General features: G+C 32.6%; 1 protein-coding gene across 1 annotated transcript; it reads left to right on the forward strand.

Annotated features, from left to right (window-relative positions):
• The first annotated feature begins 612 nt into the window (after nucleotides 1-612).
• On the forward strand, nucleotides 613-10,492 carry LOC142606648 (beta-glucosidase 12-like). Its single transcript, XM_075777976.1, has 13 exons — nucleotides 613-771; nucleotides 893-962; nucleotides 3,509-3,567; nucleotides 4,520-4,595; nucleotides 4,774-4,851; nucleotides 4,938-5,025; nucleotides 7,513-7,768; nucleotides 8,040-8,155; nucleotides 9,069-9,286; nucleotides 9,443-9,474; nucleotides 9,651-9,753; nucleotides 9,882-9,990; nucleotides 10,220-10,492. The coding sequence occupies exons 1-13, from the start codon at nucleotides 613-615 to the stop codon at nucleotides 10,386-10,388; spliced, it is 1,533 nt and encodes a 510-aa protein (XP_075634091.1). The 3' UTR covers nucleotides 10,389-10,492.
• The last annotated feature ends 8,325 nt before the right edge of the window (nucleotides 10,493-18,817 follow it).

Raw genomic sequence — 18,817 nt, forward strand, 5'->3', positions numbered from 1 at the left:
GAGTTTGGTTAATGTATGCCCTTAGGACCTGTATTAACAAATTCATTTTTGAAAATTTTTTATTAAGAATTGAAAAAGCTATCAAAATTTTTTCAATTCCCAATAAAACTTTTTCCAAAAATTGTATACGTGTTAGTAAAATCCATTTAAATTTAATACGTGTTACTATCGCATTCTTGATGTAATAGTCATTTTACAAGTATAAATTTTTATGAATGTGAAAAAGAGGCAAGGACTGGAGTTATATTCTCTAGAAGAAAGTTTTAAAACATGAAATTGATGATATATAATGTACGATAATGAATATGTAAGGATCAATACCCTAGCATACTGCATATAGTTATCTCTTTTTGGGGGACATTTTTTTTTTTTGGTTTAATGGAAAGAATCTTTTATAACTTGGAGGATATCTATAATTGTACGTACAATGTCACACAATCAGTTGAAGACTACTATAATAACTAAAATATTGCCTGTCCTTTTCCATGTCTTTTTCGCTCATTTGATTTTTTTCTTTTCTTTTTAGATAAATTAGATTACAGTATTCCTCACTTCTTAAATAAAAAGCCAGCAGATTGCAGCTAGTGCTACACATTATAATCAAAATCAATAATGGCATTTCAAGGCTATCCAATCTTAGGCCTCCTAGCTCTTCTTGGCTCATTGATTAATGTCGTTGGTGTTACACAAAGCTATGACACCACTTCACTCAATCGGAGTAGTTTTCCAAGAGGTTTTATTTTTGGGACAGCAGCATCAGCAGCTTATCAGGTAATTAAGTCACAATTTTCTCTATGCTAATTTGTATCATAATTTTTATTCAAATGTCCTGAGATGTCAAGCATATGATGAATATAATTATGTGCACATGTGTGTTCTTTCAAATTTCCAGCAAGAAGGTGCAGCAAAAGAAGATGGTAAAGGACCAAGTATATGGGACACTTACACTCATAGATATCCAGGTCTCTCTCTCTCTCCAACGATATGAAATTTTTTTATTTATGAGTAGAACTTATGACACTTGAAAGTTGAGTTATCAATGAAATATTAAGTACAAGTTTGTCTTTCCATTCTAGATGCTCAATTCTCTGTACAAGTATTGGCGTCATAATTTTTTTTTCTTTGTTCCTGTTTTCCACTGGAGAAAGTGTACACCAAATTTGACAACAAATTTCACATTTGTTGACGTGACAATCTATAATTGATATGCCATAAAGTGATGTTAACGATGGTTCCAAATGACATTGATGTTGCCATTGATTATATTCTGCCAACTCAACAAGGTGTAAAAAAAGTTGTAAAATTTATTGTGCTTATAGCATTGTTCTTTTCATTGGCCTTGACTTTTAACTAGCTCTTGGGCACTAGTATTCATAATGTTTAATATTCCACATTTTTACATACACTTTGTGTTAATTGTCCTGCGTGGCAGATTGTAAATTATAGAGAAAAATTATGAATTTATGTGATAGTGACAAATAATCAATCACAACTTATCACATAAAATAATTATGAAAAAATATGTGAAAGTATATAGTGTTAGCATTATCAGCAATGTTTTTGTGTAATATTATGTGTCTAAAGGCTTACTGTATGACAAAAGAATATTACGGAAAATAACATACTCGGCAAGGGAAATGACAGGAGTCAATGTCAGAGCATACAAAACACTCCAAAACTGATAAGTTAATTCTATTACCAGTTATTTTATCTATTTTATCTTCTTACCTTATAAAATATAATATTTTTAATTTAACTTTTAACGTAGTAAAATAACCTAAAACACTCAATAAAATAATATATCATTTAACGGATAAAACACAACCACAGCCACCGTCAAAGAAAAATATGAGCAACCCCGATTGAAACTAAAAGAAAAAAAAAACGCAGATCGAAACCAGATCAGAAAAACCAAAAAAAAGAGCAGAAATATGAGCAACCCAAATTAAAACCAACAGATCGAGAACAACCAGCCCGAAACACAGAGAGAGGCCGAAACCCACACCTGAAACACAAACCCGAAACGCAAACGAAACCCAAAACCCAGCCCGGAATCACGCCGAAACACAAACACAAAACGCCGAAACCCATACCGAAACAGAAACACAACCCAAAACTCAGCCCGAAATCCACTCTAAAACACAAACACAAATGCCGAAACCCATACCGAAACAGAAACACAAACGCCAAAAATGGGTCAGCGATGGAGGCTTGGGGCTTGGGTCGGCGGCAAGTTGAGGAAGAAAGATGGTCTGAGCTTGGCAGGGGAGATGGAGGAAGAGAGAACCAAGAGCTTGGGAAACAAAGGGTGTCTGTAACGGGAAGAGAAAAAAAAAACATTATTTTAATAAGAGGTAAAATAACAAAATTACTAATTTTTTTTTTTTAGCTTTCAGCTAAAAATAGCTTCTTAGTATTTTAGCACCATTGTGGATGCTATAATGAATGTTGTAACCATTGACCCAGTAAAGGCCATTAGTTGGTACCCCTTTAGATTTATGATGATATTTAATTTAAGACATAAAATAAATTCATTTTTAATAAAGAGGATTTGCCCTTGTTTTAAAAGTCAGGGTCCAACACTTAGAGGAAGCCATGGCTTCATGGTTCATGCAAAGAGTGACGTGGGGATTTTTTAATATATATTTTATTTTATGGAGTTTTAATTTATGACGTACATTAGCTTTTGATGATTGTGTTTTTTATCATTAAATCAAGTCATCAATTCATTTTTGATATTGGCGATGATTGAACCATTGATCTCTTATTATATCATCAGAAATTTTATCTATTGAGATAATTAGAATTTTAATATATAGTAAACTCATAAAATTTGATAGTATTGTTGTTTGGAGAAAAAAAAAAAAACCTCTCTCTCTCTCTTGTGTGTGTGTATATATATTTATATATATATTAGGGCAATTTGAAGTTCTCTAAAATTTTTAGCGTGATTTCATTCTAAGATTTTTACAATTTCAACCATAAGTTATTTAGATTTTGTTACATAATTAATAACTTAAATAAATATCAATATAATACTAATAATGTTTATATAAATATTGGTAAGCTGACAATATCTACACCATTTATTTTGTTTTAACAATTATGATAGAATTTTAGAGGGTTTGGCTTACTTTTAGTACTTTTTTAATGGACATGTCATTTTGTTTTAAATATACATTGACAAATGGTCTATTTTTAATGGACATGTCACAAGTGGGTGATGTGACAGTCTCTCCTTAAAACAAAATGAGATTTAAAAAAAAAAAAATATTGGAGGTAAGCCAAACCCGACTTTGAGGATACTCTTCTCCTAATTGATTTTCTTTAAACAGAAAAAATAAAGAAATAAATAAATAAAGAAAAAGAAGAAGGAGAAGAAGAACACCATAGAGTGTAAACATTTCTATTTTTTACGGCTCAAATGACTAGTTCTTAGAAAGGAAAAAAAAAAAAAAAACCCTTTGGTGTTCTCTAAATACAATATTAACTTATCATGAATTTGTAGGTAGGATAAAGGATGGTAGCAATGGAGATGTAGCTGTTGATCAATATCATCGGTACAAGGTATGTTACTCCATGTTCATAATGAAAATTGAAAAGAAAGCGACTCATTTTAATTAGCATAGAAGTCGTGAATGTCAAAAGTTTTGTAACCCAATAATATAGCTTTGTTTGTTTTAAGTTTCTTTTATAAGTTAAAAATGTTTTGAAATCCGGACCGTTCATTAAACCGTAAAAGGGAGAGGTTCAAGGTTTTTGAGGTTGAAGCGGGGTCGAACCGTGATGATGTCATAATTAATTAAAGCCTAAATATAGATATTAAATTTATAAAACTAGCAAAATTGACTAATATATCTATATATTTGAGGGAAATTTAATAATTTTCAAGCTTATATTTAATAATTAAATAAGGAAGTTAATAAAATAAAATAATAACTATGAAAATATTAAAATTTATGATTAATTTTTGAAGTAAAGTTGAATTTCTTTGAAGGATTTTAATTATAATTTTTTTTTTATTCCTTGTAAGAGGTGGATAATTTAATTAAATAGAATAAAATTGTGTTAAGTTGTTTTTATATAAAAAAAAATGCTAAGGGGTTGGACTGCATGGTTCTTGACACCAGTTCGTGCGGTCCAACCCCGGTTTTAGGGGTTCACGGAATTAACTAAAAATACAATTTTTTATGTTTAAAAAACCGATTTTCATCCCAGTTCTCGGTTTTCATGGTCCGACCTCCTGGTCCGGTCCGGTTCTGAAAAGAGTATGATTCAAATCACCCCTCCCCTGCTTATTGCAACGAATTATCAAAGAGTAAATCAAAAAGTTCCTAATGAGTAGTGTGTTTTGACTTCTTTTACATTTTTTTGGGCCCAATTATGTTTGCCACATTGTACTGTCTTCTATTCGAAAGAAGTAAGCACATTTAATAAAATACAAAATAATCACAATATTAGAAATCTTCATTTAGATTTTTTAAAACAATTTTTATATCTTTTTTGCTATACATTGTAGGAAGATGTTGGGATTATGAAAGAGATGGGTTTAGATGCATACAGATTCTCAATCTCATGGTCCCGAGTACTACCAAGTAAGATTGTCCTTTTCATAGTCCTCTATTTTCTAATCTAAAAGGTTAGATCCATCTAATGATCAAAAGAACATAAAAATTTGTACCACGAAGTAAACATCTTAAATTGGAATGGAATGGCTACTGTTTTATGACCATATTATGTTCTTAACAATCTTATTTGTGGGACTAATTTCAGAAGGAAAACTATGCGAGGGTGTGAACAAAGAAGGAATCAAATACTACAACAACCTAATCAATGAGCTACTAGCCAATGGTCATGATGCATTCTTAAATTCCATCATGTGTCTTCAACTTATCATGCGCTCTTAATTCGCTATTGTTTGCAATGATTAAATGCAGGTCTACAACCCTTTGTGACCCTCTTCTACTGGGATCTTCCTCAAGCATTGGAAGATGAGTATGGTGGTTTTTTAAGCTCTCATGTTGTGTAAGTGGTTAATTTTTAACTTATGATTGACCATTTCTTTTTCATTGGAATTCTGATTAATATAAATTTCAAAAAATTTATCACGATGATTTTTAAAATTTAAATTAATTAGTGAACCATTTTCAATAAGGAATATGTTAACGTGTAATAGGTTGTGGCTGTGGGCTTTAAACCCATCTTGTTTACTTATATAGCATACATATTTGTACTACACACTTTTGAATAAAACGGGAGCCATTTGATGATTTTTTTTTATTTAATTAATGACCTATTTGTGAGGTTGCTAGCTCATTGTCTAACAAAAATATTGATTTTGATATCATTTGCTTAGATTTAATCATTACAATTTTTTATGTGAAGTTGTGATATGACATGTCAAAATAAAATTAACCTACAATTTCAGTAAGACATTTAACCTCCATTCATTTGCAATATAACCCTTCTTCCACGGCGCTCCAAGTAAGTCCACTAAAATGATATCGTTTTGAAAGAATAAATATATGTATATATATGTGTGTGTATATATATGAGATGGGTTTAAGTTACACATTCTCTAAACCATTTTAAATAGATCCAACGGTTAAAAAAGACACTCATTAATGCTAATATTTTTATTAGAATCTCATTAATTATCCCTTATTTATTGCATTCTACCGTTTCTCAAAAAAAAAAAAAAAAAAATCCTCCACTGCACGTCTCTCTATCTCTTTCTCCTCCACCGCTCTTCCACCTCCATAATCAGGTCGCCGAAAAAAAAAAAAAAAAAAAAAAAAAAAAAAAAAAACCGCTGGTTGCACAGCCAGTTGTGCACAACTGGTTATAACAAGGGAAAATTTAATAGTTAAGATAAAGGAAATGCGTTGGACAAACTTTCTCAAGAAAAAAAAAAATGTTCATCCTATGTAATTAGTTTTTTTTTTTTTTTGTCAAACACCTCAATTAATGGAAAATTCTTGATTTTGAAATATATGACATAGCTCAATATTGAACTATACTTATGAATGTCAAATTATATCTTTGTTTTTTAGGGTGAAGTGTGTGTATTGGTTTAATCATCAACGTAATTCGAACTCCATTTGTGGCATACCTAGTGAATTTTTTATGGGTTTTTAATACCAATATATATATCTCCATACCAAGATTCATCACAAGTATTGGTGTTGATATTGAACTAGTGTTACTATGTTGATACAAAAGCCGTTTACAAATGCAGTAGTTGTAAAGATCTGCAATGTTAGCATATACATTATCTAGTTCGCGAAAAAACGAAGTACCATTTGAAAAGATCTGCGATGTTGGACCATATGAAGAAAATGAACAATGTGGTGATGGCCGGAGATGTGACAGAGAAGGGAAATGAAATTGTACCTGACAACTTCAAAAAGAAACCATATGAAGTGGGTAACGAAATTGTACTTGACAACTTCAAAAAGTGGAAGACTAACCAGTTGTGCAACCAATAGCTTTTTTTTTTTTTTTTTTTTTTGCCGGTGACCTGGCCGTGGAGGTGGAAGAGCGGTGGAGGAGAAAGAGATAGAGAGACAAAGAAACGTGCAGTGGAGGAAATTTTTTTTTTTTTTTTTTTTTTTTGAGAAACGGGGGAAAAAAAATTAGAGAGAGATGTATACTTTTTTTTTGTGTTTTTTTAGGTTTAGAGATAGGTATGAAATGCAATAAATAAGAGGTAATTAATGAGATCCTAATTAGAATATTAGCATTAATGAGTGTCTTTTTTGATCGTTGGATCTATTTTTTTTTTTTTTTTTTTATACAAGATAGAATTCTACTCTAGCCTAATCCAAGTGTATATGTGTGTGAAACTCCCTCCTAGAGACTTGAACCACGACCCTTGCCCCCCACACCCTACAAGCACTTATACTTGTAGAGTGACTATCGCACCAAGGGTGTGCGGTAGTTCGTTGGATCTACTTAAATCCAATAGTTTAGAAAAGATATAACTCTAAAGAGTTATACCTGGTGTAACTTGAACTCATCCCTCTCTCTCTCTCTCTCTCTCTCTCTCTCCATATATATATATATATATATATAACTAAGACTAAGATTTAGGTACAATACTTAGGTGTTGTTCCTTAGATTCCCCTTTTAAGATTCTGCTATATGAATTTTTTTTTCATGGGATGGAAGTGTATTTTTTAGTTAAGTAGTCACATGGCTAAATCTTAAGATGAGAACCTAAGGAATAACACCTAAGATATTGTACCTAACTTTTATCCATAAACTAATGGCAAGATTAGAGCAATTTAGACGAAATGACTAAATTAAAAATATATTAAAATCAAAAATTAAAATGACAAATATGGGTTTAATATGTATAAAAGCTTTTTGCTATTTGGATATTTAGACCTTCTAGGTCATATAACTAAATCAGGCTAGCTAAAAATTTCGCGCTCAACGTATAAATGCACAATTAATTAGTGTAAGGCCAATTTCTAAATAGTTTGGGGACTTTTGTATGGTTACGTTTAGGGATGATTTTCGGGATTATGCTGAGCTTTGCTTTAAGGAATTTGGTGATCGAGTTAAGCATTGGACCACACTAAATGATCCATGGGGCTACAGTCTAGGTGGTTATGCATACGGGGCGTTAGCACCAGGTCGATGTTCTGATTGGCAACAGTTAGGTTGCATCGGTGGAGATTCGGGGACAGAACCGTATTTGGTGTCACACAATCATCTTCTTGCTCATGCATCTGCTGTCAAAGTATACAAGCAAAAATATCAGGTTCAACAGGCTGTATTATTTCTTGTATTATTTTAAAATGAACTCCATTCATTTTATCCAAAAGACAATCTAAGTTACTTCATTTTAAAAACTTCAAAATTTGCAAATTAAATTGCTTCAGTAATAGTAAACATTTCTCTTTTTGGTTAGTGTGGGTTTGAACTTTAAATTAACTTTTTGTTATTTTTTGTTAATTTAGTTAGTTGACAAAAATACAGTTCTCTTAGCTTGAGTATCTATATATAATTAAGCAAGATTTTGCTATGCGCAGGCAGCACAGAAAGGCATTATAGGTATAACCGTAGCTGTAAACTGGATGGTGCCATTTTCTGATGCGAGGCAAGACAAAATTGCCGCCCAAACAGCGCTTGATTTCATGTATGGATGGTAAGTATACTAGAACTATAAGCAATTTTTCTCTTGCTGTTCATCACTATCAATTTCCCTTTAACATTTTGGCTTAAATATACTTTTGCATACTGGTACTACTACATTACAATTAGCATCATGATCTAATAAGCTCAAATCGATCTATTGGTCATCAATCTAGCCAGAAAAAATTGTATTTGTAATGTCAGCAGGACTAGTACATAATAATGACACACTTTGATATGTTATTTTAGGATTTGTGAGTCTAATTAAGAGAACCAAATCTGTAGGTACATGCATTTTTATTAAACAAGTAAACTAGGCATTGGCAAAGGAAGGGGAAGCTGGGAGATATTACCATAGAATTTCATTTCCCCCTACCCTCCTGCATTTATAAGTATATAATTTAACATAGCTCCATAAATCAAAATATATTCAAGATACATTTTCCTAAAAATAGATAAATTTATATAAATAATTAATGCATTATTGTTTCCTCATATATCTCTTGTACCATAGTAGTTCATTAATTCAAAGCATATTCAAGATACATGTTCCTAAAAATAGAAAACTAATCCATTTTTAAAAAAAAAGCTTTTATTTTATTTACCAAAATTAATCTAGAATTTTCTAGTCTATAAATCTTATATTGAGTTCATTTTTATTTTTATACAATGCCCTCAAGATTATCTAAAAATTTTCCCATATCTTTTTTCTTTTCTTTTCTCTTTCTTTTCTTTTATTTATTATTTATTTTTATCTTGCTATTATTTCAAGTTTATTGGTAGTGAGATGAAGTTTTCCTTTAAACTAATTGAACTACTACCAGTCTTGCCATATCTTTAATTTAATTGAACTACACAATTCTTAATTTGTTTCAGACTTCTATTTGACTGGTAGTAGTTGCTTACAAAGAATAGAATTGTGGCAGGTTTATGGATCCCCTGACCACTGGTGACTATCCACATAGCATGCGATGTCTAGTTGGCGATCGATTACCCAAATTGACGAAAGAGCAATCCAAGCTAGTAAATGGTTCATTTGATTTTCTAGGGCTAAACTACTTCACTGCTACCTATGCAGCCTATTCAGATTACTCCAAAGCTGAAAACACAAGCTACATAACAGATTCGCAAGCTGATCTTTCTTGTACAAACTCAAGCATTTGGAGCTATGATTTACATTTTCTTATCTAACTCATATATATATATATATATATATGTATATGTATGTATGTATGTATGTATGTATGTACTAACAAGACCATGCTCTTTTTCTTTTTTTTTTATACTTTTGTTGTGGTAGCTGAACGCAATGGTATCCCCATCGGTCCAGAGGTGCGTATGACATACATAAGATTATATTTGTATGCTTGGAAAATATCATTCTCTTTTGTCTAATTATATGTTGGCAAACCAAAATAGCAGTAGTACTTCACAAATTTGAAGTATTTTTGGAACACTTCTTGAAAATTCTTATGACAAACTCCATTTTCTTTAAAATGAATTTTCAGGCTGCTTCAAATTGGCTCTATGTCTATCCAACTGGAATTCGAGACCTTCTATTATACACAAAGAGAAAGTATCACAACCCACTAATTTATATTACCGCAAATGGTACTTTTCTTTTTTACTTTCCAATCATGGTCACATAAAGTTATGATACTAATTGTAGAAATACAAAATTTGAAAGGAATGATAATTTGGTGTCTAATTAAATCTAAAAATCTGCCACTATATTATAGGAGTTGATGAATTCAATGATGCCTCCTTGTCACTTGAGGAAGCCCTTGAAGACTACCATAGAATTGATTATTACTATAGTCATCTTCACTATCTTCTTAGTGCTATCAAGTAAGTAATTAAGAACCTTCTCAAAAAAAAAAAAAAACCAAAAAAAACCAAAAAAAAAAGTAAGCAATTAAGATCTCTCTCTCTCTCTCTCTCTCTCTCTCTCTCTCTCTCATAGATCCACTATTTAATATTGTTTTATTATTACCAATAACAATATGCCATATTAAAAATTGTGAAAAAATAAAATTTGATGAGGCTAAAGTCCAATTTATCCTTTTTTTTTTTGTAGGGACGGTGTTAATGTGAAAGGATTCTTTGCGTTTTCATTGTTGGACAAGTTTGAGTGGGATGTAGGTTACACCGTTAGATTTGGCATCAATTATATAGACTACAAAAATGAGCTAAATAGACATCCCAAATTGTCAGCCCATTGGTTTAAGAATTTCCTCAAGAAATAGTGATGACAGATTATGGATGATACCCATGTTGAATTATCTAATAGCATCGAACCATCTCCAAACTATAAACTTTAAGATAATTTATTCTCTATTTTTTTCTTTTATTTCTCTGAATAATGTTTGTATTTAATAATAAAAAAAAAAATATTGTCACTCTTTACGAACTCAAATAATATTTCTTAAATTATATATATATATATATATATATATATATATATATATATATATATATATATCTCACATGCATGAGAAGGCTTTCCCACTTATTTTGGCAATCTCACACAACAACTTTGGAATCTTGTCTTTTGTTGTCAAATTCTCCTCATGACCGTAAGCATCATGTTCTTGAATGCCCCGCAGGGCAAAATATTATACAAATATTGGGCTTACTCAAATAAGTGTTAGTTCTTCTGTTTTGTTTGTTTGTTTGTTTGTATTTTTGTTAATTGAAGTCAAAGACGAGTTAAAGATGTGATTGATCACCTTTATATCTAATTTGTTTCACTTAATTGATCTAAAATCAATTCAAGAGTCTTTAAATTAATTAAGGCAAACCAATGTCTTCGAACCAAGGATTCTTGAACTCAGAAATTTGGTTATGGTAAGAGAAGATATCAGGCACCCCAACTGGTGAAGCTAGAGGGGCTGGGGGGCCATGCCCCCTAAGTTTTGAAAGTTTACATTAATAATAGTACTTTAAAAAAAATAATCTTAAAAATTAGGAAAGAACTTAACCACTGGCTCCCCCTAAGATTTTTGACCAAAAAAAAAAAAAATGTATGCACATTTCAGTTCTAAGAAGTAAAAACTTCCAAACTGTTCTATGGACTTTGGCCCATAAACAAATTTGCATAAAAAAAAAAAAAACTCAAATCCCTTCTTTTTTTTTTTTATTATTATTTTTTTATACAAGATAGAATTTATACTCTAACCTAATCTAAATGTATATTTATGTGAAACTCCCTTTTGGAAACTTGAACCCCAGCCCTTGCCCCTTACATCCCACAAGCATTTATACTTATGGAGTGACCACCACACCAAAGGTGCGCGGTGGTTAAATCCCTTCTTAATTAGGATTATTAGTGCTAATTAAATTAGGACTCTAAAATCCAAATAAATGCACATAAATCTTGAAATCAGCTTTACAAAACACTACCCAAACTTCTCAAGTCACGGGCCTTTACCCTTAAAATAAAATCTAAATTTATTACAAAAAACAAATTGTCATTACGCTGTCATCTAAAACCGTGCAAGTGGGACACCGATTAGTGATCCCTTTAAGTCTTTGATGCCATCGAAGTTCTAAGCAGTTGAGTTTAAGGCCTCATTTGGGAGAAGGAAATGGAATAGAACGGAATGGAAATGAATGGAAAGAATAATTTAAGAATATTCTTTCCTTTCCTTGTTTGGGAGTTTAAGTGGGAAAGAATGTAATGGGTAGGAGGAAACAATCATTCCTCTCTATTTCCTTATAACCTCACTTTTCATTCCCCCTAAAATTGGGAGGGATGGGAGGAAATAAAATTAGATTTAATGATTTTTTTTACTAAAACTCCTAAAATACCTCTATATATTCAACCCTTTTATTTTAAAATAGGGGTCTAATAGTAGTATTGTTATAAAATAATTTTATTCCATTCCTTTCATGTTACTCCTAAAAGTTCGGATTTGTGTGAAAACACAAGAGCTTGTTCAGACCCCCAATTAAAAAATACGGCTAGATTGCTTTTACTCTAACTTAAGCTAAGTGCAGAATAAGAGTAAATGAGCGCAAATAACCGATAACACTACCCTAAGCCATATTCATCCATTATTAACAATAAAAGAGAAGCTTAAAGAGTAGGGAAGAGAGATGTAAGCGCAAGATAAGACCAAGATGTGTTATCAAAAAGGAAACTGAAGAACCCAGCAAAAAACCTCTCTGCGACCCTCCAAGTCGAAATCGATCCGCTAGAGAATAAAGTTTGAGTATATGAATAATAAAAGACCCTCCAAGCCTAGTCTACCCCTTATACTTGAGCCCTCCATGCTTCTGCTACCAACTAGCTTCTTAGAACCTTGTTTTCTCTTGCTTTCCAAATCCCGCAATTCAGCCCGATTGCATCCGCCAATAAATGGCTCCTTCCAATACTTCTCAACAGCATCAAAATCTCACTTGACACTCAGAATGGGTGTGGTAAGTGTTTGAGCTATCAACGTCTCAAGGATATGGAGATGGAGAGGTAGAAGTTGACGAAAACTACAAGGAAATGTGTAGATAATTGTGGGTATAACAATCTCTAACTCTCAAGCGTATTTTTTATGGTTTTCTCTCTAAAAAACACTCCTTACAATTTGTGGGTAATAATGGTATATATAATGTGGGTTAAGACTTGGTAAAGCAAAACACAACTTTTTGTCAAACAGAGAGTTTTGTGAGTACTTCGCGGGATGACCCTTCCCGCGAGACATTCGCAAAAACCTCCAAGCTGGAATGACTCTTCATTTTCCAGTCATGTGCTCTACACTTGGCTCTTTCGCGGGTAAGCTTCTTGTGAGGCACTTGTGAAATCCGCTTGTTCATCCTTTTAAGCTTGAGTCTTCACACTCTCTCACACTTATCCCTTACAATTAAAAACCCACATAAATACAAGGAAATATGATTGAAGAAATTACAATCAAATTTGGCACGGAATTAAAGCCAACATAAAATAGTTGTAAATTACAACTTTACAACTCCCAAACAAGATTACTTATATTCCATTCATTTTCATTCTTTTCCATTCCTTAATTTTAAAACATCATATCAAGGTTATTTAATTCCATTCCATTTTATTCTTTTCCCTTACTTAAATACATTCCATTCCTTTCCTTCCATTCCATTTCCTTATGATCATTTCATTCCATTCTCTTCTATTCCATTCCCTTATGAACTCTCAAACGAAGCCTAAGTGATGAGCCATACGTCTCTCTCTCGTTCTCTGCTGCAACTTCAATTTTTTCTTTTTGATCCTTTTTGCTACTATTTAACTTTTGCTTGAGACAAGTTCAAGTTTTCTGGATAGAAGAGTAATGTAGTCTTTGACGTTTTGCTAATATAGAAAAATGTACAGATAATAAATATTATGGTTTGATTGAGTTTGTGGTTTCAATTAAGCTATCAATAGACTCTTTTAACAGTACTATAGCAATTTATTATAATTTGATAATAATACTTTTTTGTTAATTGTTTGTTTAATTGATAGTAGTAGCTTGAGCAATTAAATTAAATGATTGTTAGACTTGTTTATTCTCCGGAATTGAAGATTATAAAATTCAATATTCATATTTTCTATTTGTGAATAATTTACAAAGAACTAGCTTGAATCTTTTAAAAGAAAAAGGTTTTTATATTCAGAGGTTAATATCCAATCTTCTATCTCAAATGTTGAAACTGCAATTGCTGAAACACCTAGAACAACTCAAAGATTTGAACCTAAAGAAACAAATATTGTTCCTATAAAGCGATTGCTAAGGAATTTAGTTCAAATTCAATTACAAATTATTTTAATGTCATGAAAGAGAATAGGGCACAACTTTGTTCAGTTAAATTTAATTTATGAAATAAAAATATGTTAGTTTTTTTTTTAGTTAACTTAAGAACTTTATTGTATTTACCTTGGCCTCTCCTGGTAAAAATTCCTAGCTTTGCCACTGGGCACCCTACACCGCCTATCCAAAAGATAGTACATTTTTTAATTTAATTCTAATGTTAACATTTTAGGGAAAACAAATTAAATACTTGGCATTTGATTTTGATGAATTTTTGTACAAACAATATATATAGCATTTAAAAGAATTTACTACGATGCAATAAAAAAAAAAAGTATAGCTAACATGTGAGTATTTATTTATTACATACTCAACATATGATTATGTACATAAAATAAAAGATAGGAGATGAAAGATGTTACATTTTAGCACTTTATTCTTCACATTTTCATTCTCATGCACGAACACAATGAACTAAAACATTAGTGCAAATGGGAGGGGAGAATATATTAGCTTAATAGGATCTGTTGGTTCAATGGAAATGAACCACAAACACAAACCTATAAAAAATAAGTGCAATTCCAAAATGTTCAAAAAAAAACTTGTATCAAAAGAACCATCTAATTTTCTTTTGGAAAGATAAGCAATTTCTTGAACAAAACTTTAAAGGAACCAAACTTTCAAAATAAGTATTTTCCACTTTTTGACCCTGATTTTGGCTGCTGTTTGGAGGCCTTTGGTAGCTCATATTTCTTTAAAATTAGTGTTTTTGGAAAGTTCTGGATGTCTAGTTTCCATAGGATCTGACCTCATGAGATTTGGAGCTATAATTATCGAGATATTATATCTAGGACGGAGGGGACACAATGCAAAAAATTTAATAGCACTATTCTTGAAAAATTCATTTCTCCCATTCCGGAGAAAATATTGTCAACCACTTTTATGGAAGGTAGCTAACCCATCATGCTTCAATTTGTTCCAGGTGGTTCGCACTAGTTGTGGTTGGATTGGTATAGTTTATTGTACTATAAGGTTGAAATTTATCAACCATTTTGTTAGCTTTATTCCATGCCAATTTATTTGTATTTCAGCACTTAGAAACCCTGTATTTAGGTGGGATTCATGTAAGGGTAGTGTGTGAGAAAGTGAGAAGAAATGCTCAAGACTGTGCAGTGAAGCAGGGACTCGCGGTTGGATCTCGTGGGTGGCTCGCGGCTTGCAAGATGCCAGATGATGCACACGAGTAAAGCATGCAGAGAAGACGAACAGTCATTTCAGCTGGAGCACTATAGGACAAAAAGTCCAGTCTGGCCATTCTGTTTGCTTGCGACTTGAACTCGCGACTCAATCAAGTCGTGAGGCCAAGTTGCCAGCCAGCTCTATTTAGAAAATCTTGACTCTTCGCATTCCATTCTCACTCCAGTATAAATACCCATTATACCCACGAAATGTAGAGAACTTCTAGAGAGAATTTTTGAGAGAGAAACCCTAGAGAAAAACAAGATTGACTCATCCACAATCTTCACATAGAGACTCTTCAAATTCCTCTACTCTCTTCCTCTCCATTGTTACATCCTTGAGAGGTACATTACCAAAACCTTTTCTCACTATACCTATATCTGTGAGAAGGCTATTTGGTGCTTTGGGAAGCAGTTAAGAAGGGACCAATTTCATATTGATTGATGCTATGGGTCAGAAAGCGAATCGGTAAGCTAAAGAAGAAATAGGTTCGACGCAACTTTGTTGGAGTAGGAGCTTGGAAGGCTTAGGTACACTAGATAGATTAGGCTTGGAGGGTCTTCTGCTATTCATGTATCCCAACTACATTCTTTAGTAGATTATTGACTGCTTGGAGGGCGGCGGAGAGGTTTTACGCCGAGGGCTTCGGTTTCCTCTTCGATAACACATCGTTGTGTTGTCCTTGTGTTTGCATATCTCTTCTCTTAATCTTTGCCCTTTAATTTCTACTGTGGATGTGATTTTATTTGGTTTAGATTGTTTATCAATTCTGTTATAAGCTTATGTTCATTTTCCGCACATACTTTGTTTGATATTAAGATTGAATTGGTAATTTGTTTTTTGGGGGGTCTAAACGTTCGAAGGTGTTTTATACATGCTATTTTGAACTTTCATGTACAAAAGGCCCAAAAAACAACCATTTTACTTGAAAATAATATATTTAAGGTGAAAATATATTTTTGGTCCCTATATTTTGGGTTAATTTTCATTTTGGTCCCTAAATTGATTTTGCTACTAATGCAGTCCTTAAAAAAAGAAAATCGATTCTATTTTGGTCATTGTCGTCAACCCACTAACGGAAACCTCCTGTGTGGCAGACGAAGTGCCCTACTTGTTGACATGGCCATTAAAATATTATTAAAAAAAATTATTTAGCATTTTTTAAATGCCACGTCAGATTGAAATTAATAAAAATTAAAAAAATCAATTCCTCAATTTTAATTTAAATTAAAAAACAAAAAAAAAAAATTTACTTTTTTTAGATTTAAAGATTGAAGCTCTCTGTTCACAAATATATATATATTTCATATGTTCCTTAAAGCTGCTGGTGACCAATTTGTGTAGAACTTTTAGCTAATTAAAACACTCATAATGAAACTATAAAGACGTCTTCTAAGATTCTATTCAAAATAATTGGAAGAGAATAGCATGAAAATCAATCGATTAATAATCAATTGCCAATTACAAAAAAAAAAAAAAAAAAAAAAAACCCAAATTTGGAACATAACCCAAATACTAAACCCTAACTCTATCCTCCTCAACCTCCAAAACCATAGAGAGTCCTGCCCTGACTCTTCAAAGCATGAACAACATCTATGGCAGTAATAATCTTGCGGTGAGCGTGCTCGGTATAGGTCACAGCATCACGAATCACATTCTCCAAGCAGATCTTGAGCATCGCGAATCATGTTATCCCTTAGAACCTTACTGTGTTGTTTCGCTCCTACCTTTCCCAAACTCTTGCCTCCTTTTCCTCTTCCTGACTTTTCTCTCTCTTTCTCTCTCTCTCTCTCTCTCTTTGATTCTTTGTTTTTTTTTCTTTTTTTTTTTAGGGTTTGATTGGTTGTTTTTGTTTTTGATGGGAAGATGGGATAGAAGGTTGGTGGGTTTATATAAGGGGAGGGGGTGGTGGTATGGCTGTTCGATGAGGGAGCAATCTGTGCGCATTATAAGATCGGTGGGGTGGTGGTGGTATGATTGTGTTGGTTAATGGTGGTGGGATTTGGGTTTGATCGTGTGGGTCGGCGGTGGTGGTGGTTTTGAGATTTGGGTTTGATTGTAGTAGTTGGGGAAGAACATGAAGACTTCGATGGCCTGGATTTGTAGTAGATCTGATGGTGCTGGGTTTGATGATCTCTGAGTTGTTGAATTTGGGTTTTCTCTGTGGTTTGATGATTTCTTTGAGGTTTGATGAATTTGGGTGATTAGGTTGTGTTGATGGTGCTGGGTGATTATGATGAATTTGGGTTGATTTGGGTTTGATGATTAGATTGGGTTCATTGTTCTTCATTCTTCTTGTTAGTATTTGATTTAAGGGATAATTACACTTTACCCGCCTATAGTTTGCCTCTAATTTGATGTGCCTACCCGTGGTTTAAATTTTGACACTTTACTCACCTGTGATTCCCACCGTTACTCTGTTGTAACCCAACTTTCCCTTAGCCGTTACTCTAACACAGAATATGTAAAAAAAAAAAAAAAAAAAAAAGGCCTAAATAGATCAAAACACACTCATTCCAAAAACTCACTCACTCCCATCCAGCTTGTTCACCAAACTAAAATCCTACAATGGGCTTCGCTTGAGATAACTGGGTTTTGATCGTGCATGCAAACCGAGTCAAGGAAGAAGGAGACACAGTTGCTCTTCTGTTCAACTGTGGCAGGTAGATCAAAATCACCTAAGACAATGCAATGTGCTTCGCTTTGCTTAAGATAACTGGGTTTTGATAGTGCATGCAAACCGAGCCGAGGAAGAAGGAGACATAGTTGCTCCTCTGTTTAGCTATTGCAGGTAGATTAGGATTATTAGTTTTTAATTTTTGAAATCTAGGGTTTGAAATTGGGTTTTAAAATTCTTTCTTCCAAATTGGGTTTTTGCTTAACCATGGAACTGGTAGTGCTATGATTGAACTGGTAGTGCTTGTTAAACAACTATGTTTTAATTTCATCAAACTGGGTTTTTGCTTCCTAAAGTACAAGTTGTGATCTATCATGGAATTTGTTAAACAACTGGTTTTTGCTTCCTAAAGTACAAGCTTTTTGTTCTGTTAAACCTAAGGATTACTATGTTTTACATACTGTGAATATGTTCTGTGCCAACATATATATTCTGATTTTCAAACCAAATGTGAAAAAAGGAATATGCTTGTCATAAAAATATGTTCTGTGCCAATTACATCCATTTTCAGTCACCAACAAAGGAATATGCTTGTCATAAAAATAAAAATAAAAATGAAAACAAGGGGCAATGCAGACAGGTTCAATTCTAAGCTATGCTTTCTCATGAAATTGGGTTTTTGCTTCTATTTTTCAATGTGGAGCTGTTGAACCATTTTATTGATTATTGCTTTTTTGCTTTCCCTTTCCATGGGTTTGTCTCCCAAAAACAGAACAAAAACTTTTAATAATATTGTCTGTTTCCGTGTTGTGCTTTGTGTGGACCACAAGACCACATGATACTTTTCCACATGCAACCCTTCTCATACTTTATTCTGTTGTATTTTATATGCAGATGGCTAACTTGACATTCAATTTTGAGATTCATCATGGTGGCCAGTTTGTGTGGAACCCAGATTTGGTATATTTAGGAGGTAGTACTTCTTTTATTGATAATGTTGACCTAGATAAACTTAGTTATTTTGAAATACAAGGTATTTGTTCTAATGTGGGGGCAATTAGTA

The sequence above is a fragment of the Castanea sativa genome, chromosome 8 (genome assembly GCF_040712315.1).
Source record: "Castanea sativa cultivar Marrone di Chiusa Pesio chromosome 8, ASM4071231v1".
Classification (NCBI taxonomy): Eukaryota; Viridiplantae; Streptophyta; class Magnoliopsida; order Fagales; family Fagaceae; genus Castanea; species Castanea sativa.

What these genes read in the sequence shown, in the direction of transcription:
- LOC142606648 (XM_075777976.1), top strand. Translation starts at nt 613, where the DNA reads ATGGCATTTCAAGGCTATCCAATCTTAGGCCTCCTAGCTCTTCTTGGC. An exon ending in CAGCATCAGCAGCTTATCAG is followed by an intron (nt 772 to 892) that starts GTAATTAAGTCA and finishes TCAAATTTCCAG; the next exon opens with CAAGAAGGTGCAGCAAAAGA. An exon ending in CTTGATTTCATGTATGGATG is followed by an intron (nt 8,156 to 9,068) that starts GTAAGTATACTA and finishes GAATTGTGGCAG; the next exon opens with GTTTATGGATCCCCTGACCA.